A 23714-nucleotide genomic window follows, 5' to 3' on the forward strand; every position below is an offset into this window, starting at 1 on the left:
GTCTACTGCACTAACAATAAAACATTTAAGATAACAATTACTTTTCTACACCGTCGTCAGGGGCTGTAGCTCAAGTGGTAGAGCGCTCGCTTAGCATGTGAGAGGTACGGGGATCGATACCCCGCTGCTCCAATTTTTATTTTAAATTTTTAAAACTGAATAAAAATCGGACACGACCCCACCACCTCTCCCCACACACACTCTGTTATTACATAATGGAATGATAATTTTACCCTCATATTTGACCGTGGTGTATAACGATACCAATAACAAGTGAAACGTGCCCAGAACATGTTCGCCGTGAAATGTGCCCAGAACATATTCGCCGTGAAATGTGCCCAGAACATGTTCGCCGTGAAATGTGCCCAGAACATGTTCGCCGTGAAATGTGCCCAGAACATGTTCGCCGTGAAATGTGCCCAGAACATGTTCGCCGTGAAATGTGCCCAGAACATGTTCGCCGTGAAATCTGCCCAGAACATGTTCGCCGTGAAATGTGCCCAGAACATGTTCGCCGTGAAATCTGCCCAGAACATGTTCGCCGTGAAATACTATTATAACTGACAACATATCAGTCGACGCTATCAATGGTTTTTGTTTTACTTCCCGTTTTTACAAAAATCAAGTTTGTGTGTGTGTGTGTGGGGGGGGGGGGGGGGGCTGATTAGGGATGTAGCACAAGTCACAGAGAGCATTGTTCATGCGACTGTGGGAGGATTTGTAATAGTCAGTGGGGGTTGGGGGAGGGGGGGGCACTTAAAATTTCCCCAGTGAAGGAAGGGCAATGACACTGGTTACGGTTTATTTTCTATATAAGTTATATATGCTCCTATATAAGTTATTTTTTTTTCTATATGTTATTTTTTTTTCAGGGGGTGGTGGACGTGCTCCGGGGAGCCTAGCCCCCTCCCCCCTCCCCTCCCTCTTTCCTCGTAGAGTAGGGACGTCTGAAAAAAAAACTGCAAATAAATAAGCGATGAAAAACGTGGGGCGCCGTGATTTTCTTACAGTTTCTAATACTGTTGACTCTCTACAAGCTCCCTAATAAAAGTCAATAGTATTATCTAATCAATAGTAATATAACTTTTACATCTTATATTAACAATGACCGATAAAAAACTTTTACTTCGGCGCCCCACGTTTTTCATCGCTTATAGTAGAGTGATCGCTTGCATTATTGTGATGTATAGCATTTATTTTCTTTTTAGTTCAATCAGACAACGTGGGTTTTTAAAAACTTTTTAATGATAATTATTTTCTCTTCACCCATCCACAAATACATTAAAAATGTTGTGCTTCCAGTCATAAAACGGTGAACATTGTTTCGTTTAAGTTTCGGAAATTTCAACACGACTTTCGTGTAATAAAACTTGTGTAGGCCTCAGTGGCGTAGCCAGGATCGTCTCAAGGGGGGGGGGGTTCCAATTTTTACCCGGGGACAAACTTTCGATTTGCACCCCCCCCCCCTCAAACTTTCGATTTGCACCCCCCCCCCCTCAAACTTTCGATTTGCACCCCCCCCCTCAAACTTTCGATTTGCACCCCCCCCCCTCAAACTTTCGATTTGCACCCCCCCCCCCTCAAACTTTCGATTTGCACCCCCCCCCCCCTCAAACTTTCGATTTGCACCCCCCTCATACTTTTTATATATACCGAGGGGTCTATGGGGGGGTTATGACCCCCCCTAACCCCCCCCCTGCCTACGCCACTGGTAGGCCTATATCTAGAGGAGTTATACACACACATACTAACACTCATTTAAAAAAAAATAAAGATTAACAATAACAGACGTTTTAAAATCTTTATAATGTTTTTTTATGCACTTAGATAAGAAAATAAAACAAACGTCATTTTTAATAAAAGCGCTAAAACGTCTAGGGGGTTTTACGAGAGGTGAATACTTGTATTGAAGAAAGCAAGTTTGTTTTATTTTTTCTTTAGCGCACTGAGAAGCTTTAAAATTTTAATCTAAACTTGTTTTACGATCAAACTCTCAAGACCTTGATGTTTGCTAGGTTGTTTACAAATACTAATGTCGATTTTTTAAATAATTAATTGGATTATCTAAACTCTAATGAGATAATCGGTTTATCCTTACAAGTGGGACAAAAGTAGTGGGAATTTCCGAACATGGAATTGTGGGGAAATTAGGAAGGACTGTATTCAGGTATGAAAAAAATCGATAGTTGGGAAAACCTGGTATTCAGGTTTTTTTTATTTCTGGGAAATGAAAAATTCACGGTAAAAATAAATCAAATGTAATAGAAGGCAAGTGAACAAGGATCGGCGGAGGAAATTTTTTTTTACACCATTCTCAGTTACCAAACAATATCTTATTGTCACACTGCAGAACATTCAGGTGAGTTTTGTTTATTTATTCTCATCACAGAATTACGTGAGCAGTTCTGTTTACACTTTGCTGATTTTGGGAGTTTTTGTTTATAAAGAAGTCAATGATTTAATGCAACATTTTTCTAATATTCTTGTTGACATTTTTTCTGCGTTTTTCCCTCTATAACATAGCGTTTGTCATGTCATCGGTCAGTATGTCAGCTATTATTTTGTCAGTGTCATTTAGCTTTAAAGTTTATGTCAGCACCTGTCATGTCAGTCTCTCAGAATATGGCATATCACTTGTCAGTCCGCCACACCTCTAAGACTTATGAAAACATAACATTAGCTTTGTGATACAATTTTATTATAAGCGTTTAATTAACTCGTTTCATTCTGTTCGTACAGCGTTCCACTTGTGTGTTAGGTGATTTGCATTGATGAATTAGATTACATTCACACAACCCCATACACGTTTACATATACGGCCACACAATCTCACATCTTTTTCTACACAAATAGCCACACACCCTCACACATTTTCCTACACAAATAGCCACACATCCTCACACATCTGCGTGACATACATAGTTGTGCATCTTATAACATCACTTCCGGTTGGCGGAAATCAGACCAACCAAACGGAAGTGTGACTCCATAGCGCGCATATCCCCCGAGTCTACTCTGGAGTCAGGTTGAGTTTATGACATCTGGAGTCAGGTTGAGTTTGTGACATCTGGAGTCAGGTTGAGTTTGTGACATCTAAGGTACAACATCGCACGTGACACAAATGTCGGTAGTTGCTCAACTCATGAGCTTTTGTTGACATGACCATTTGTTGACATGACCATTTGTTGACATGAACATTTGTTGACATGACCATTTGTTGACATGACCATTTGTTGACATGTTCTAACCGACATTTTAAACGTTCCTCGATGTAGATAGCTTACAGTTCTCGTGTGTTCATTAAAACCACTAAAATAATTGTTCCACACCTCTTTCTCTAGTTGACACAATCTGTGATTTACAATCGGGGATTTTTTTAACCTCGCCTCTAGCCCGTTTAGGTAGATCCTAGTGCCGTACTAGCCTCTAGCACGTTTAGGTAGATCCTAGTGCCGTACTAGCCTCTAGCACGTTTAGGTAGATCCTAGTGCCGTACTAGCCTCTAGCACGTTTAGGTAGATCCTAGTGCCGTACTAGCCTCTAGCCCGTTTAGGTAGATCCTAGTGCCGTACTAGCCTCTAGCCCGTTTAGGTAGATCCTAGTGCCGTACTCGAGAGTGAGTTGATCGCCCCTTGCTTTAGAGAATGGAACACCTGGAAATAGTTGTCTGCCCAATTGGTATTTTCAACTGAGTAGTCCTCTCAGTTATTTGCCCTTGGTATCATAAGCTGAGTTATCTGCCCTTGAGATCTTGGAACTGGCACATGTCAGGATAGGGATGGATCTTGTTGGTGAGAGGAGATAACTCTTGTTGGTGAGACGATGGATAACTCTTGTTGGTGAGACGATGGATAACTCTTGTTGGTGAGACGATGGATAACTCTTGTTGGTGAGACGATGGAGACGATGGATAACTCTTGTTGGTGAGACGATGGATAACTCTTGTTGGTGAGACGATGGATAACTCTTGTTGGTGAGAGGAGATAACTCTTGTTGGTGAGACGAGATAAATCTTGTTGGTGAGACGAGATAACTCTTGTTGGTGAGACGATAACTCTTGTTGGTGAGACGAGATAACTCTTGTTGGTGAGACGATAACTCTTGTTGGTGAGACGATAACTCTTGTTGGTGAGACGATAACTCTTGTTGGTGAGACGAGATAACTCTTGTTGGTGAGACGAGATAACTCTTGCTGGTGAGACGATAACTCTTGTTGGTGAGACGATAACTCTTGTTGGTGAGACGATAACTCTTGTTGGTGAGACGAGATAACTCTTGCTGGTGAGACGATAACTCTTGTTGGTGAGACGATAACTCTTGTTGGTGAGACGATAACTCTTGTTGGTGAGACGATAACTCTTGTTGGTGAGACGATAACTCTTGTTGGTGAGACGATAACTCTTGTTGGTGAGACGAGATAAATCTTGTTGGTGAGACGAGATAACTCTTATTGGTGAGACGATGGATAACTCTTGATGGTGAGACGAGATAACTCTTGCTACTCTCAATACTCTCGTTTGAAAAAAAGGTCATATTTTGTGACTATTAGAAATCGCACTAATTAAAATACAATTGTGTATCATTTAATTTTCTTTTAATTTGATTATTTAACTTATATTAGACAAAAAAAGCAAGTACTTTAACTTTAAGAAAGTCGTACCCTAAGGGAGAATGGCAAAACCCAGCGATGTGGGCGATTTGGGCCAGGAAGATTGAGCTATTTAACGGAAATGAAATATTTCGATGAAACGATAAATACTAAGCTATTTTACTTTATAATGACCAGACTCACTCATACAAAATATAATCCTCGTCTACCCCCCCCCCCCATACACACACATACACACACACACACATACACACTTTCAACATCCGCCCGTGATAACAACACGACAAACGCCGTGGAAACAGTATCGATACTTATATTAGCGCCACGCGATACACGCAACAGGCAAAAATAGCTCTTGTCTTTTTGTGTACATCAACGCACGGTGTGTCAGGTCGCGTGCTAGCGGTGTTGTTCGCAGGTGTGTCCTGGCTGTTAGCGTGCCGTGACGGCTGTGTTGTGTGTGCCAGTTTGTCGGTTCTCTCCCTTTAAAAACATTGGTGCATTCACTCTTTACTCTTGGATATAGAATCTAGATATAGATTTCCATGTTGTTCGTGTAATAGTGGTAAATTTGAACCTTTTAATTAAAAGCCTACAATATTTTTTTAAAAGTAGGCTACATAAAACTACACCAACAGAAATAGTATTTAGTATTTAGATCTAAATCTAGATCTAGTCATACTAAAATACTAGATCTAGGCCTAAATTAAATATTAAGTTATAGAAAATCTAGTATAGGCCTAAGCCTAATTTTAATTTTTTATTTGAATTCATTTCTCAGATTCCTGTCAGTGAACTGCTACCGACAAAGTACCGTGACATAGTGAATTGCCACTAAAAATGTTAGATAGATCTAGATCTAGATCTAGATCTAGTCTATATTTTCTTTAGGGCCTACTTATTGGACTCTGACTAACCAGTCAAGTTCAAATATTAAGCGCCCAGTAGGCCTGTTATAGTTATACAACAGACGTAGGCCTACTTCATTATACCTTGTGGATTATGTATGTTGCCCTAAAGATAACCTGGGTGAAGTGAACACAACTCTTTTAAAAAGTAAGTTGATTATTTTTAAATTTAAAAAATCCTGCATGATAATATTGTCTTCTTTCTAGATCTAGATATTCAGATTTGGTTCGCATAGATCTGGCCAAACCATATGCAACAATGTAAATAATATAAACTGTTACGTCGTGTGTGATCGAGAGATCATTGAGGCAATTTACACGTGACTTCTAGCCTAAACTTGCTTCAACTTTAAAGTTACTAACATAAGGCTACACATGCAGGCTACATACATGACACACGTGTTTTAACACAAAAACTTTAAAGTTACTAACATAAGGCTACACACGCAGGCTACATGACACACGTGTTTTAACACAAAAACTTTAAAGTTACTAACATAAGTAAGACCACTCACGGAGGCTACAACTTTAACCTGCGTGAACAAACATTTTCAAGTATAAAATACGTGAAGAACAATTTGAGAGAAAACTTGGACCTCGAGTGTGTTGGCAGGCCCCGACAGTGTTTCTTTCAGACTTTTTTCTCCGGGAGGGGGGGGGTCTTTATATATATATATATATATATATATATATATATATATATATATATATATATATATATATATATATATATATATATATATATATTTATATATATTATATATATAAATTATATTTACGTTGTGGGGGAGGGGGGGGGGGAGGGGCTCAGCCACCCCGAAGAAATGCCTGGAAGAAACTCTGGCCCCCATACTGATAATGATATTTGAAAAGTTTGGAGACCCCTGGTTTAACGTATCCATGTCAGTAAGTAATGAGTACGTCACATAATGTGCTTCATGTGATGTAAGAATATACCTAGACCTATCCTGCTTCTTGTGATGTAAGAATATACCTAGACCTATCCTGCTTCTTGTGATGTAAGAATATACCTAGACCTATCCTGGAATCAACCTAGACCTAGAAACAGATGTAAAAATAGACCTAAACTTATTCTTCTCACGGTGATGATGTACACAGTACTTTGTGTTACTAACATGTGCGTGGGTGTGAGTGTCTGTGTGGAGGCTAGTCAGTGTGTGTGAGTTTAGGGAGATCCATCAACAATGCGACGGGAAATTTGATTTAGGGCCGACGTACGAGGATGATAAAGGGACGTACAGCGTTGGTAGTGGGACGTACAGCGTTGGTAGTGGGACGTACAGAGTTGGTAGTGGGACGTACACCGTTGGTAGTGGGACGTACACCGTTGGTAGTGGGACGTACAGCGTTGGTAGTGGGACGTACAGCGTTGGTAGTGGGACGTACAGAGTTGGTAGTGGGACGTACACCGTTGGTAGTGGGACGTACAGCGTTGGTAGTGGGACGTACAGAGTTGGTAGTGGGACGTACACCGTTGGTAGTGGGACGTACAGAGTTGGTTGTGGGACGTACAGCGTTGGTAGTGGGACGTACACCGTTGGTAGTGGGACGTACAGAGTTGGTAGTGGGACGTACAGCGTTGGTAGTGGGACGTACACCGTTGGTAGTGGGACGTACACCGTTGGTAGTGGGACGTACAGCGTTGGTAGTGGGACGTACACCGTTGGTAGTGGGACGTACAGAGTTGGTAGTGGGACGTACAGAGTTGGTAGTGGGACGTACACCGTTGGTAGTGGGACGTACACCGTTGGTAGTGGGACGTACAGCGTTGGTAGTGGGACGTACAGAGTTGGTAGTGGGACGTACAGCGTTGGTAGTGGGACGTACAGAGTTGGTAGTGGGACGTACACCGTTGGTAGTGGGACGTACACCGTTGGTAGTGGGACGTACAGCGTTGGTAGTGGGACGTACAGAGTTGGTAGTGGGACGTACACCGTTGGTAGTGGGACGTACACCGTTGGTAGTGGGACGTACAGCGTTGGTAGTGGGACGTACAGAGTTGGTAGTGGGACGTACACCGTTGGTAGTGGGACGTACAGAGTTGGTTGTGGGACGTACAGCGTTGGTAGTGGGACGTACACCGTTGGTAGTGGGACGTACAGAGTTGGTAGTGGGACGTACAGCGTTGGTAGTGGGACGTACACCGTTGGTAGTGGGACGTACACCGTTGGTAGTGGGACGTACAGCGTTGGTAGTGGGACGTACACCGTTGGTAGTGGGACGTACACCGTTGGTAGTGGGACGTACAGAGTTGGTAGTGGGACGTACACCGTTGGTAGTGGGACGTACACCGTTGGTAGTGGGACGTACAGCGTTGGTAGTGGGACGTACAGAGTTGGTAGTGGGACGTACACCGTTGGTAGTGGGACGTACACCGTTGGTAGTGGGACGTACACCGTTGGTAGTGGGACGTAGAGAGTTGGTAGTGGGACGTACAGCGTTGGTAGTGGGACGTACACCGTTGGTAGTGGGACGTACAACGTTGGTAGTGGGACGTAGAGAGTTGGTAGTGGGACGTACAGCGTTGGTAGTGGGACGTACAACGTTGGTAGTGGGACGTACACCATTGGTAGTGGGACGTACAACGTTGGTAGTGGGACGTACAGAGTTGGTAGTGGGACGTACAGCGTTGGTAGTGGGACGTACAGCGTTGGTAGTGGGACGTAGTGAGACGTAAAGCGTTGGTATGGGACGTACAACGCTGGTAGTGGGACGTACAGCGTTGGTAGTGGGACGTACAGCGTTGGTACATAGACGATTGTGTGACGTACATAGACGATAGTGGGACGTCAATACTAGAAGTTTGTGTGATTTTGTATTTGACATTTTTGGGACGTGAACAAAGATTGGTATAATCAGTTCACATGACATTTGTGTGATCTGGTAACATGACATTTGTGTGATCTGGTAACATGACATTTGTTTGATCTGGTAACATGACATTTGTGTCATCTGGTAACATGACATTTGATCAGTTCACATGACATTTGTGTGATCTGGTAACATGACATTTGTGTGATCAGTTCACATGACATTTGTTTGATCTGGTAACATGACATTTGATCAGTTCATATGACATTTGTGTCATCTGGTAACATGACATTTGTGTACCATGCCATATGTGTACCATGACATTTGTGTGACTGATGTACACACGCACCCACACGACATAGAAGACAACTCGTGGAACTAGCATGACACAGCGCCTACTTGAAGCTTACACAACTTCAAATATACTTTGACTACAACTTGAGGAGTAGTTACTTTAACTGTAGGTCAAAGGTCAGTAAGGATGGATCCGCTACTGTCAACTTAAGCAGGCACTTCATGGGCTCAAGAATTTCTTTTGTTTCCTGTTAACAAGTCATTTAAAGTATTGAAAGAGTCTTTGAAATGTATTCATTTCAAACATTCGATAGTAAAATACAAGCTTTTTTATTCCAGATAGTCAAATGTGCTAGTTTATCGCAGAGCAGTACGGAAACTTTGTTTTAATTAACCGAAATACCTACGGAACTACCGACCACATCATGTAACATCATAGGGAACTATCAGACACATGTAACATCATAGGGAACTATCAGACACATGTAACATCATAGGGAACTATCAGACACATGTAACATCATAGGGAACTATCAGACACATGCAACATCATAGGGAACTATCAGACACATGTAACATCATAGGGAACTATCAGACACATGTAACATCATAGGGAACTATCAGACACAACATGTAACATCATAGGGAACTATCAGTATCAGACACATGTAACATCATAGGGAACTATCAGACACATGTAACATCATAGGGAACTATCAGACACATGTAACATCATAGGGAACTATCAGACACATGTAACATCATAGGGAACTATCAGACACATCATGTAACATCATAGGGAACTATCAGACACATCATGTAACATCATAGGGAACTATCAGACACATATAACATCATAGGGAACTATCTGACACAACATGTAACATCATAGGGAACTATCAGACACATCATGTAACATCGTAGGGAACTATCAGACACATATAACATCATAGGGAACTATCAGACACATCATGTAACATCATAGGGAACTATCAGACACATGTAACATCGTAGGGAACTATCAGACACAACATGTAACATCATAGGGAACTATCAGACACATCATGTAACATCGTAGGGAACTATCAGACACATCATGTAACATCATAGGGAACTATCAGACACATCATGTAACATCGTAGGGAACTATCAGACACATCATGTAACATCGTAGGGAACTATCAGTATCAGACACATGTAACATCATAGGGAACCGCACATTTATGAATTGTATATAAATGTAATGTGAACATGCTTGCCTAAAGTATATATGGTAATGTTGACATACTTGCATACCCTCCCCCCCCCCCCCCCATAAAGTTGTCCTCGCCCCATAAAGTTGACCTAAAGAAAACTGTTGCTTAATGATTGAGCTGAGATTTGGGGCGGTTATTAAAAATGTCTTTAGAAATTCTCCTCCTCCTCCCCCCTCCCCCGAGGCCCAAGTGTGAGAATGCTCGTCAGATGTTTCAATCAATGAAGAATTCCCAATCCGTTCAAATGGGAAAATGGATTTGAATAATTCTGTTACAAGTAGGGGACATGATTATCTGGCAACTTTCTTGAGACGGTCATCTTCAAGTGGTGGTAGGAAATATTTAAGCCAGCATCAAGTTTCACGTTCTTGGGATAGAGAAATTCACTCAACTTTTCATCTGCCCAAAGTTTTTACTTTAAAGCTTCTTTCAGGAAACACAACTCGTAAATAGCTGATTTCCTGACACGGCTTTTTTTAACGTTTGAACCATGACTTGCCTACCGTGACCTTGAAGTAAAAATGTGAGTGACGATTAAAAGAATGTTCTAGGTTGTTCACATTTAGTCCCGAGGAGGGGGAGGATGATGGTTGGCATGTACTAAATAATATGTAAAGGTGTGAGGGGAAAGGTCAGGGGTTAAGTCTTGTTTACGGTATGCCCCAATTAAAATATACACGGTGACTAGTTTCACGTGAGTGACGCCTACACGATTAAAGGTTGGGGTTGGGGAAGTTTAGGGTCTCCGGGAAACAGCCAGTGAGTTCATGTGGGGTCTACCTATAGACAACATGAGAACCTCTCCCCGCAGAAGACCGAGTCAAGCTCGCCAAGTGACTAAAGTGATTGTTTTACATGGTACACAGATCTGGGTGTCTGTAAAGAGGCATGTATATATACACACACCAGAGGCGTAGCGAGGGGGGGGGGCGGGGGGCGGACCGCACCGGGTGACACCATTTAGGGGGGTGACACCAAGGCAAAAAATAGTAAAATATATAGAGAAAAATTTGAGGGGGGAAGGGTGCAAATCGAAAACTGAAAGTTTGTCCCCGGGAAGAGTCTCTACGCCTCTGGGGGGGGGGGGGGGGTGACACCATTAAGTGCCGCACCGGGTGACACCCGACCTCGCTACAAAACTGACACACACACACACACACATTATATATATATATATATATATATATATATATATATATATATATATATATATGATAGATAGATAGATAGATAGATAGATAGATAGATAGATAGATAGATAGATAGATAGATAGATAGATAGATAGATAGATAGATAGATAGATAGATAGATAGATAGATAGATAGATAGATAGATAGATAGATAGATAGATATATATATATATATATATATATATATATATATATATATATATATATAGATATATATAGATATATATAGATATATATAGATATGCCGACACACATACAAATATATGGTGTACAGACGTCCTATAAAAGGATTCTCGTGAGATGACGTAAGTTGATCAGCAGTGGGAAACTCCGATTGTGTAGTTCTATTTTTACCTTCATCAGACTGGCCTCTCCGTGTGTCAGGTGTCCACCTCTTGTTTATATGTACGTGAATTAATAGCTTTCAAGTAATAAAACGATAAAAACTTGCAACATACGGCCAATTTTTTTAACCGTTTCTTCCTGCTGATAACAGATATTTTAAACCTGTAATCTAGGCTCTGCCAGTGTGTAGATAAATGTGTAGGGTTTTTTAGCTTCGCTGACTAAGGTATGTTTACTAGATTCTTAGTGGTGTCTCAGACACTCCTAAGTTTTTAACACGTTTTTCTTAACTCAGCTTCGCGTTTGTGGATTTGTTTGTTTGTTGTTAAAATTGACATCGAAAATTAGCCCACTTCTGATTGCTCTACAGTTCTGAAATTTGGCATGCAGGCTACTTTCGCCTAACAATTTCAGATGCAATCAAAAAAACTAGCAATTAGAGACCGTAATTAGCTTAATTTAATTACGCCCCAAGGACCATAAAATTGAGGACATGATTTCTAAAGATACCGACAAGACTAGAGGCCTATTGACACAGTTACTTCGGCCCCAATCGATGTGAGCGCGCTGGCCGTGATCGTATAGTGGTTAGTACTTCGCGTTGTGGCCGCGACAACCCAGGTTCGAATCCTGGTCGCTCAAGATTTTTAGTCCGTGTATTTATAAACACTTAGTCAAGTCATACTTAATCAAGTCATTAGATAAAGTAGAAAATAAACTATATAAAAAACTTTTTTTAAAAACCACGTTTTTCATGTGTAGCAACGGACTAAAAAGGAGAAAATAAAATACTTAAAAAAAACTTTTTTAAAAACCACGTTTTTCTTGTGGACTAAAAAGTAGAAAATAACTATTTACATACATTTGATGACAAAAAACGTGGGTCGGGCAGATGGGTCGGGAAATTTGATGGTGAACGTACCCACGTTTTTTGTCATCAAATGTATGTAAATAGTTATTTTCTACTTTTTAGTCCACAAGAAAAACGTGGTTTTTAAAAAAGTTTTTTTTTAAGTATTTTATTTCTCACTGGGTTTTGTAGACTAGATTCTAAGAGGCGTCACATTAATTCTCACATTTATCATAGGCGTTTGTGTTACCTCTTATCTTATGGGAACAATCACTGCGTGTCTGACATGTTTTTGGGTAAACTCAATCATACATTTCATTGTTATTTTCTTCACAAGGATGCCTTATAGATGCCCCCCCCCCCACACCCCCTTCTCCACTACAGGAACCCAAGCATAGTACATAATTGGTTTATGCTGGTCAGTTTTCTTGTGCTGGTCAGTTTTCTTGTGCTGGTCAGTTTTCTTATGCTGGTCAGTTTTCTTGTGCTGGTCAGTTTTCTTGTGCTGGTCAGTTTTCTTGTGCTGGTCAGTTTTCTTGTGCTGGTCAGTTTTCTTGTGCTGGTCAGTTTTCTTGTGCTGGTCAGTTTTCTTGTGCTGGTCAGTTTTCTTGTGCTGGTCAGTTTTCTTGTGCTGGTCAGTTTTCTTGTGCTGGTCAGTTTTCTTGTGCTGGTCAGTTTTCTTGTGCTGGTCAGTTTTCTTGTGCTGGTCAGTTTTCTTGTGCTGGTCAGTTTTCTTGTGCTGGTCAGTTTTGTCATCTGGTCGATGGTGTCATCTAGTCGATGATGTCATCTGGTTAATGGTGTCATCTGGTCGATGGTGTCATCTGGTCGATGGTGTCATCTAGTCGATGGTGTCATCTGGTCGATGGTGTCATCTAGTCGATGGTGTCACCCATGGGTTTTTGTAAAAACACCCAGACCCCCGGGACGACATAGAATAAAGTTTTTGTTAAGGAAACTAGCCTACCAGTTTCGCGCGTTACTGCGGTCTAAGAAGAAAGGCTGACGCATTATTTTACGAGGATTGTATGAAAACCTTTAGCTTACGTTAATCACCCTCTGTAATAGTGAGTTAGATGATACTTCGGCGACCTCCTAGGTGTGAGGGGGTTCTAGGGATCTTGGGACAACCGGTACACTACCTAAAGCAAATCTTTCAGGCACCATAGCCTTAAACTTAAGGCAAACCTTTCAGGCACCATAGCTTAAATCTAAAGCAAACCTTTCAGGCACCATAGCCTTAAACTTAAGGCAAATCTTTCAGGCACCATAGCCTTAAACTTAAGGCAAACCTTTCAGGCACCATAGCCTTAAACCTAAAGCAAACCTTTCAGGCACCATAGCGTTAAACTTAAGGCAAGCGTGACGTAACGTTATGAGCGCCTAGCATCGAATGTAAAGAAAACTTGGAGCAACTGCCAATCTTCTCGTGTAGTACCTGACACAGGTGTAGTGCCGTGTTCCCGTGGGACTGGGGCTATTTTAGTCTCACCCCCAGGGGTGCTGCTCAATTTGCTGTAGATAAAGATCTGTGGTAGTCTGCAATGATCCTGCTGTGTACGTGTTTTATCAGTGTGGGCCTGTGGTAACGCTAGGCCTTACATCTACAACTTTAGCCTAACGTTCATGCTATGCCTTACAATTACAACGTGAGCCTAACTGCCCATGCTAGGCCTTACATCTACAACGTGAGCCTAACTGCCCATGCTAGGCCTTACATCTACAACGTGAGCCTAACGTTCATGCTAGGCCTTACATCTACAACGTGAGCCTAACGTTCATGCTAGGCCTTACATCTACATAGACCCTAGTACACTAGCCATACAATTCTGATATTGCCTCTAAGGAAGTGAAGTAATTTTTCAGGTTTTTTTTCCTGTACTGAGGTTTTGCCTTGGATAAGGTATAACCTTTTGATGTTACACACCGCTGCCCATCCCTTTAATGATGTTCTCAGGTGCAAACATCCCTCCCTCTGACGTCACTGTACTCACCATCTCATCAAACTAGCTCGCATCGTTGGTCTTGCCCTTAATTAATTTGTTTATAAATTGACCTTGGTCGCTGGGACCTTCCTAGTGGCTTCCCCTCTCAGTGATCCCAGTGACCTTTAAACTAGTGACCTTTGGTTTTAAACTGATGACCTTGGGTTTAAAAGGATGATCTTTAGTTTTGTTTGTGTTTTAAAATCTGTTGACCTTGGGGTTTAAACTGGTGACCTTGTGTAAAATAAATTTGTGTAAAATAAATGAGTAAACTTGTCTAAAACAGTTTTCAATGACTCCAGTTTTCAATGACTCCAGTTTTCAATGACTTCTGCCATTCAGTTAGTGCTGTTCTCATCTTGAGTAGAAAAAAAAAGCATCGCAGTGGTGGGGGTTGGGGGGGGGGGGTGGTAGAGATGGCTGGGTGGGGGTGGGAGAGAGGGCTGGGTGGGAGTGGGGTTGCAAGAGAGAGCAGTGTTGAATGAAAGTAAATGAATGGTCTGTGCAGTGTCAAGTGATTGACTATAAATCCCCCTCAAGTATTTCTCACAGTTTTACTTTTTAATTTAAAAAGTTAAAAAAAAAACCCACGTTTTCTGATTGAATTAAAAAGTATAAAATAAATGCTATACATCACAATAATGCAAGCGATCACTCTACTATAAGCGATGAAAAACGTGGGGCGCCGAAGTAAAAGTTTTTTATCGGTCATTGTTAATATAAGATGTAAAAGTTATATTACTATTGATTAGATAATACTATTGATTTATATTAGGGAGCTTGTAGAGAGTCAACAGTATTAGAAACTGTAAGAAAATCACGGCGCCCCACGTTTTTCATCGCTTATAGTAGAGTGATCGCTTGCATTATTGTGATGTATAGCATTTATTTTATACTTTTTAGTTCAATCAGAAAACGTGGGGGTTTTTTAAAAACTTTTTAATGATAATTATTTTCTACATTTTAGTCTTTGTCTGTTTGTTTGCATTCAAATCTTGCTATCGATTTGATCTTCTCGCATTCACTTTTTTTTTTGGGTAAACGAAGACAACTCGTAAAAAACACGTGCCTTTTCCAATCGACGTTTCTTCTGTTAGATTTGCATAGGTTTGTACACAAACACCGCGTGACCACTACTTAGTAAGCCTGAAGAGGGAAAGTACCGATCCTTGTTTTCATCAAATTACAATTACTGGATTATATCCCTTTTTCCCACGTTTTTTGTACAAATATATAGGGGTCTAAAATGATCAATAAAATGTTTCCATGGATCAATTTAGTAATAATAACAATTGAATATTCTATTGTCATCGGAAACAAAGCTTCCCTGAAAATTTCAGCGCGCTAGCTAACTGGGAAGTGCCCGAAATTTTGATCGAAAGATTTGATTGGAGAACCAAACAAACAAACAGACGCGAAAGCAAGTTAAAGAAAACGTGGGAAAAACATCTAACACCGTTATGCACAGAGGTGTAGCGAAGGGTGGGCGGGTGGGTACATATGTCCCCGGGGGTGCCAAAATGGGTTTGAAAAAAAATCAAAAGCTCTTTTTAGCTGCAGTTTTGAATTATAAACATAAAAAATATATGGGGGGGGGGGGGCAAATTGAAAATTTGTCCCCGGGTGTCTGGGAGAGGTCACTACGCCTCTGGTTATGCATGTTATTTAAATCATTATTATGGCAAAAAGAATTTTTTTTGTATTTTCCTTTATTGTAATGCATCTCAACATTTAGTCTTAGTACACTCTGTTGGTATTTTATGATAGTTTTTATACTTTGTGTGTATTATCAACTAGATTTTTAATAAATGTACATGATATAGATTTAATAAATGTACTTGATATAGATTTAATAAATGTCTATGATATAGATTTAATAAATGTACATGATATAGATTTAATAAATGTCTATGATATAGATTTAATAAATGTACATGATAGATTTAATAAATGTCTATGATATAGATTTAAAAAGTGTACATGATATAGATTTAAAAAGTGTACATGATATAGATTTAAAAAGTGTACATGATATAGATTTAGGCCATAGGATGGAAATGTGAGCTGGATATCATTATCCTACTAATGTCTGTTTACTAAGATGTTTCCATGTGTTTGATCTAGGGTTGTCTTAGAAGTCTGCCTGCCATGGAGAGAGAGTGGAGGATACTTTGTGTAGTGGCTCTCATCAGCTGGACACACTGGTCACTTGCTAGTACAGGTCAGTGTTAGTTTGACCCTCTGGTCACTTGCTAGTACAGGTCAGTGTTAGTTTGACCCTCTGGTCACTTGCTAGTACAGGTTAGTGTTAGTTTGACCCTCTGGTCACTTGCTAGTACAGTAAATTTTGATCTGTTTAAATCTAAAGATAAACATTACCTTTGTTAATGTTGGCCAACTGAGAATAAAGTCTTTTAAAATATATTATTCATCTATCTGACCTGCACAACATCACTGAAAGCTAGCTGTTGGGTTCTAGAATCTAGGGGTAGGCCTATATAAATAACAACAGAAAAATACGACGTATACAACAATAACACTAACACCCTATAATAACAATAATAATAAGATATTTAATAAAATATACAGTACTTAAATAATAAAAGGATCAAAAGGGGTCTACAACATAAATACAATACTCAACACCACGTTCCATGTTCCACGTCCACAGCCACACTACAACTACAACTAACTGCTTCACACACTAGCACACGCTTTGACACCCGTCACCTGACACACCCCACGTGAACACCTCTCGCTCCATGTAAACACACTCAACCAAGGGATACAACTATACACCAAAGGGAGGGTACCTGTCGTTCCAGCACACAACACACACACACACACAAGCAGGGGACATGTAAGGGACGTAACACTAGCTAGTTGTATTAACTAGACCAAGCAGATTTTCTCAACAAAGTAAACAATCTTATTTTGTTTTTGTGTCACCCCTGTTGGTGGTGTCACCCCTTATGGTGGTGTCACCCCTTTAGGTGGTGTCACCCATGTCACCCCTTTAGGTGGTGTCACCCGTGTCACCCCTTTAGGTGGTGTCACCCTTTAGGTGGTGTAACCCGTGTCACCCCTTTAGGTGGTGTCACCCATGTCACCCCTTTAGGTGGTGTCACCCTTTAGGTGGTGTAACCCGTGTCACCCCTTTAGGTGGTGTCACCCATGTCACCCCTTTAAGTGGTGTCACCCATGTCACCCCTTTAGGTGGTGTCACCCTTTAGGTGGTGTAACCCGTGTCACCCCTTTAGGTGGTGTCACCCATGTCACCCCTTTAGGTGGTGTCACCCGTGTCACCCCTTTAGGTGGTGTCACCCTTTAGGTGGTGTAACCCGTGTCACCCCTTTAGGTGGTGTCACCCATGTCACCCCTTTAGGTGGTGTCACCCATGTCACCCCTTTAGGTGGTGTCACCCTTTAGGTGGTGTAACCCGTGTCACCCCTTTAGGTGGTGTCACCCATGTCACCCCTTTAGGTGGTGTCACCCTTTAGGTGGTGTCACCCATGTCACCCCTTTAGGTGGTGTCACCCTTTAGGTGGTGTAACCCGTGTCACCCCTTTAGGTGGTGTCACCCATGTCACCCCTTTAGGTGGTGTCACCCATGTCACCCCTTTAGGTGGTGTCACCCTTTAGGTGGTGTCACCCGTGTCACCCCTTTAGGTGGTGTCACCCGTGTCACCCCTTTAAGTGGTGTCACCCCTTTTGATGGTGTCACCCGTGTCACCCCTTTAAGTGGTGTCACCCCTTTTGATGGTGTCACCCGTGTCACCACTTTAGGTGGTGTCACCCCTTTAGGTGGTGTCACCCCTTTATGTGGTATCACCCTTTAGGTGGTGTCACCTGTGTCACCCCTTTAGGTGGTGTCACCTGTGTCACCCCTTTAGGTGGTGTCACCCCTTTAGGTGGTGTCACCCCTTTAGGTGGTGTCACCCCTTTAGGTGGTGTCACCCCTTTAGGTGGTGTCACCCCTTAAGGTGGTGTCACCTGTGTCACCCCTTTAGGTGGTGTCACCCCTTTAGGTGGTGTCACCTGTGTCACCCCTTTTGGTGATGTCACCCGTGTCACCCCTTTTGGTGGTGTCACCTGTGTCACCCCTTTAGGTGGTGTCACCAGTGTCACCCCTTTAGGTGGTGTCACCCCTTTAGGTGGTGTCACCCGTGTCACCCCTTTAGGTGGTGTCACCCCTTTAGGTGGTGTCACCCGTGTCACCCCTTTAGGTGGTGTCACCTCCTACCCCTATGTGACCCAGCATAGTGTAGTCAACAACATGCCCAGTTGCCTTTACTTTCCCTAATGTGAGTCAGGTACCTTTCAGAGCAGGGTGGACGTATGCTTGCTCGTTACCATTGCTTGTTACCATTGCTCATTACCATTGCTCGTTACCATTGCTTGTTACCATTGCTCGTTACCATTACTTGTTACCATCAGGCTCTGCGACCACATAATAATGTTATAAAAGGAAAACTTCTGATAAAAATAAAAAAAATGAAACAAATTTGAATTTATGTTGAGCATATTTTGGTTGCAAACTCTAAATTATTTTCTACACATTTTTAAAGATTTTATACACTAAAGAGAACCATTTGAGTTGGTACCTTTTTTTATAAAAGTTAAAAATAAAGTATTACATTTGGCCTTTAAGGATCTCTACTACCTTATGTTAGTGCACTGTAGTGCTGGCTAAAGGACAGGGAATCTGTCTGCTTCACTGATGGAATGTTAGAATACAGTCTTCTTAATGCAAGGCATATATCTTGATATTTGTGCACAAAAATATTCATTGGTTCAAGTTAATTTTTTTTAAACAAATTTTTTTTTTAGAATCTTTGCTGGATGCCCCATGTAATCAGACATTTACAAGTTATAATGGAAAATTTTATGGATGCCTGACAGATAACCAGGAATATTTCACCCCGACATACAAACTTCTGGAATTGTGTGGAAATCTAGAAGACATTTTTGTGATAAGTGATATAAACATTTATTCTTTACGACCCTCCAGTGAACAGCTGCACAAATCTTGTCTAGAAAAACCAACATATCTTACCCATGTCCAGTACAACTCTTCTTGTTTGATGGGGACAAAAGGTCAAGCTTTTAAAGACTTTATCTACCCATATTTTACCAGATTTAGTGGTAAAATTCTAAAAAATTTGAAATTAGAAACTAAGATGAGTGTGCCTAAAGAGTTAAAGCACAACGACACATATATTGACATCGTCGGGTCTTGTATTCCAGGTAAGTTGTGCATTTCAATCTGATTTGTATTTAAATACATAGCCTTATTATTGAAAAATAGCTGATTGTGGTAGTCATTAAGTTGGCTGTCCCCTGAGGTTCAATATTTCTTACATAGATACTAGCAAACCCTTCCCACGCAATGCTGATTTCACAGAAGAAAGGCTGACACAATATTTTAAGGGGATTTTATCAATGTGTTACCATCTTGTAGATATCCAGACGCCACAGGGCGGACTGTATTTAAGCCTTGAGTGTATGTTAATTATTCATGAATTAGAACACACCTTGGCAACAGCCCAGGTGGTGTCACAGGCATCACAGGGTGCTCTTGGGAGCCACAGGTTACATAACCACAGTCTGATTTAATCACTGCATGTTATGTGCCATTGTGTCCCTATTGTAAGGTGCTATTTTAAATTGATGTAGGTGGTGTAGTGCTCGCAGGTGAGCCCAGGGTGCTGCAGGTCACCCAACTGTCAGGGTGCTGCAGGTCACCCAACTGTCAGGGTGCTGCAGGTCACCCAACTGTCAGGGTGCTGCAGGTCACCCAACTGTCAGGGTGCTGCAGGTCACCCAACTGTCAGGGTGCTGCAGGTCACCCAACTGTCAGGGTGCTGCAGGTCACCCAACTGTCAGGGTGCTGCAGGTCACCCAGCTGTCAGGGTGCTGCAGGTCACCCAACTGTCAGGGTGCTGCAGGTCACCCAACTGTCAGGGTGCTGCAGGTCACCCAACTGTCAGGGTGCTGCAGGTCACCCAGCTGTCAGGGTGCTGCAGGTCACCCAACTGTCAGGGTGCTGCAGGTCACCCAACTGTCAGGGTGCTGCAGGTCACCCAACTGTCAGGGTGCTGCAGGTCACCCAAAGGTCAGGGTGCTGCAGGTCACCCAACTGTCAGGGTGCTGCAGGTCACCCAACTGTCAGGGTGCTGCAGGTCACCCAACTGTCAGGGTGCTGCAGGTCACCCAACTGTCAGGGTGCTGCAGGTCACCCAACTGTCAGGGTGCTGCAGGTCACCCAACTGTCAGGGTGCTGCAGGTCACCCAAAGGTCAGGGTGCTGCAGGTCACCCAACTGTCAGGGTGCTGCAGGTCACCCAACGGTCAGGGTGCTGCAGGTCACCCAACTGTCAGGGTGCTGCAGGTTAGCCCAGGGTGCTGCAGGTCACCCAACGGTCAGGGTGCTGCAGGTCACCCAACTGTCAGGGTGCTGCAGGTCACCCAACTGTCAGGGTGCTGCAGGTCACCCAACTGTCAGGGTGCTGCAGGTCACCCAACTGTCAGGGTGCTGCAGGTCACCCAAAGGTCAGGGTGCTGCAGGTCACCCAACTGTCAGGGTGCTGCAGGTCACCCAACTGTCAGGGTGCTGCAGGTCACCCAACTGTCAGGGTGCTGCAGGTCACCCAACTGTCAGGGTGCTGCAGGTCACCCAACTGTCAGGGTGCTGCAGGTCACCCAACTGTCAGGGTGCTGCAGGTCACACAACTGTCAGGGTGCTGCAGGTCACCCAACTGTCAGGGTGCTGCAGGTCACCCAACTGTCAGGGTGCTGCAGGTCACCCAACTGTCAGGGTGCTGCAGGTCACCCAACTGTCAGGGTGCTGCAGGTCACCCAACTGTCAGGGTGCTGCAGGTCACCCAAAGGTCAGGGTGCTGCAGGTCACCCAACTGTCAGGGTGCTGCAGGTCACCCAACTGTCAGGGTGCTGCAGGTCACCCAACTGTCAGGGTGCTGCAGGTCACCCAACTGTCAGGGTGCTGCAGGTCACCCAACTGTCAGGGTGCTGCAGGTCACCCAAAGGTCAGGGTGCTGCAGGTCACCCAACTGTCAGGGTGCTGCAGGTCACCCAACGGTCAGGGTGCTGCAGGTCACCCAACGGTCAGGGTGCTGCAGGTTAGCCCAGGGTGCTGCAGGTCACCCAACGGTCAGGGTGCTGCAGGTCACCCAACTGTCAGGGTGCTGCAGGTCACCCTACTGTCAGGGTGCTGCAGGTCACCCAACTGTCAGGGTGCTGCAGGTCACCCAACTGTCAGGGTGCTGCAGGTCACCCAACTGTCAGGGTGCTGCATGTCACCCAACTGTCAGGGTGCTGCAGGTCCTGCTGCAGGTCACCCAACTGTCAGGGTGCTGCATGTAACCCAACAGTCAGGGTGCTGCATGTCACCCAACTGTCAGGGTGCTGCAGGTCACCCAACTGTCAGGGTGCTGCTGGTCCTGCTGCAGGTCACCCAACTGTCAGGGTGCTGCATGTCACCCAACAGTCAGGGTGCTGCATGTCACCCAACTGTCAGGGTGCTGCAGGTCACCCAACTGTCAGGGTGCTGCACGTCACCCAACTGTCAGGGTGCTGCAGGTCACCCAACTGTCAGGGTGCTGCAGGTCACCCAACTGTCAGGGTGCTGCATGTCACCCAACTGTCAGGGTGCTGCAGGTCACCCAACTGTCAGGGTGCTGCATGTAACCCAACAGTCAGGGTGCTGCATGTCACCCAACTGTCAGGGTGCTGCAGGTCACCCAACTGTCAGGGTGCTGCTGGTCCTGCTGCAGGTCACCCAACTGTCAGGGTGCTGCATGTCACCCAACAGTCAGGGTGCTGCATGTCACCCAACTGTCAGGGTGCTGCATGTCACCCAACTGTCAGGGTGCTGCAGGTCCTGCTGCAGGTCACCCAACAGTCAGGGTGCTGCAGGTCACCCAACTGTCAGGGTGCTGCAGGTCACCCAACTGTCGTGTGCTGCAGGTCACCCAACTGTCAGGGTGCTGCAGGTCACCCTACTGTCAGGGTGCCAGTGGATGTGCCTGATTCAGTCAACAATTATAGTAGCCCACAATATCCATAAAATAAATGTAGGGGCCAAAGTGTTTGCGGGGGAACCTGGGATGCAAATCATACCCTGCAGGGGGATGCCCCTTTGAAATTTAAAAAAACATTTTCTGCAGAAACCTCTCTAGGAGAATTCTCAACAATTTCTCAAAGTTTCATGGCGATTGGATAAACAGTGTAGAAATACATAAACTATGATAAAGAAAATGCACACAGAAAGACAGACATACTTTGATTTTTATCTATATATACTTGAAACCAAATTCATTTATCAATGTCAATCATTAATTTTTAGAGAAATAAAAAGTAGTTTTATTAAATGGCTAAATTGTTAAACCTTTTTCAATGTATTGTAAAGTACCTGTTCTTGACAGCAAATCCAATAAGATGTGTTTTCTGATTTTTTTGTCCCATGAAGTACTTGGTGGGCAAGAAATGAGGACATGATGTTTAATTAATTAATTAGCACGTTTTTTTTTTTTAAAATACCATTGAATTAAAAAATGATCTTAGTTTAATTAGAATCATTTAATTTTCTTTAAACATTGTTATGTTTTGGTGGAAAGCCAGGAAAAATTAATACAGTTTTTAATGTTTGATTATTAACTTCTTCTGAATGTATCCCATGTAGAGACTTCTAGTAAATAAAAACCTTTTATTATAATAGTTAAAATAGCAAAATAAGTAGGAATACATTAATGTTTAGTTAAAAAGAACAGGAAATACATGAATTTAAAAAAATGAAACTTGTCAATTTTTGCATGCATTTTATCCACTGCATTTATCAAAATAGTAGGTAAAGTAACACACTAAAATAAAGACAATTACACTTGCCTCCCAGTAGCACACTAAAATAAGGACAATTACACTTGCCTCCTAGTAACACACTAAAATAAGGACAATTACACTTGCCTCCTAGTAACACGCTAAAATAAGGACAATTACATTTGCATCCTAGCACACACTTTACAAGCTAAAAGTAAAGATAACTCTGCAAAGTTCCACTAGATAAAAAACTAAAATTCAAGCAGATTTTTGTGTGCAAAATGTAACATCTTTTCTAATATGTCCATTTTTTTTTATTTTTCAGACAACTCTAATAAATGGGACTTTTGTCAGCCTCAGAACAGCACAGATGATATTACTAAAATTTGGTTGTACTTGAACAATGAAAACACAAATATCTCACAATGTTCATGCAATGTTAGAAGCAATTCTACAAAAACTATTCAAATTAAAACTCTAGATGTTCGACTCAATGGGATCAGCCTCCGGTTCACTGGCGCTAACAAACCACTGTATGTACAGTCTTGTAGCATAGGTTTTTTTTCCCTCTCAAATCCCTAAATTTGAGGAGTTAGATAAAATTTGTTTC

The 23714-nt window shown here is 42.6% G+C and overlaps 2 protein-coding genes and 1 non-coding gene across 6 annotated transcripts in view; 2 read left to right on the forward strand and 1 right to left on the reverse strand.

The window, feature by feature from the left end:
* The first annotated feature begins 59 nt into the window (after window positions 1-59).
* Window positions 60-132, forward strand: Trnaa-agc (transfer RNA alanine (anticodon AGC)). Its single transcript has one exon. It is a non-coding gene; the product is annotated as a tRNA-Ala (tRNA).
* Window positions 133-2255: 2123 nt separating this feature from the next.
* Window positions 2256-23714, forward strand: part of LOC131942025 (uncharacterized) — a 28542-nt gene continuing 7083 nt past the window's right edge. Inside the window, exons 1-5 of one of the 4 annotated variants that reach the window (XM_059301686.1) lie at window positions 2256-2359; window positions 5391-5665; window positions 16395-16491; window positions 19101-19517; window positions 23430-23637. In XM_059301686.1, the coding sequence (XP_059157669.1) occupies window positions 16419-16491; window positions 19101-19517; window positions 23430-23637 (698 nt within the window). In that variant the 5' untranslated portion in view covers window positions 2256-2359; window positions 5391-5665; window positions 16395-16418. The other 3 variants (XM_059301687.1, XM_059301685.1, XM_059301688.1) reach the window with 3 other exon arrangements.
* LOC131942004 (uncharacterized) lies at window positions 6717-8105 on the reverse strand. Its single transcript, XM_059301651.1, has one exon. The coding sequence runs from the start codon at window positions 8103-8105 to the stop codon at window positions 6717-6719; it is 1389 nt and encodes a 462-aa protein (XP_059157634.1).

Source organism: Physella acuta, unplaced genomic scaffold (assembly GCF_028476545.2).
Source record: "Physella acuta isolate Inbredline_101_S28 unplaced genomic scaffold, ASM2847654v3 ptg000381l, whole genome shotgun sequence".
In the NCBI taxonomy this organism is placed as follows: Eukaryota; Metazoa; Mollusca; class Gastropoda; family Physidae; genus Physella; species Physella acuta.

Bases quoted from the DNA above. Each gene is read 5' to 3' on its own strand.
- LOC131942004 (XM_059301651.1), bottom strand. From the start codon at position 8,105: ATGGTGTACGTCCCACTACCAACGTTGTACGTCCCACTACCAACGCTG.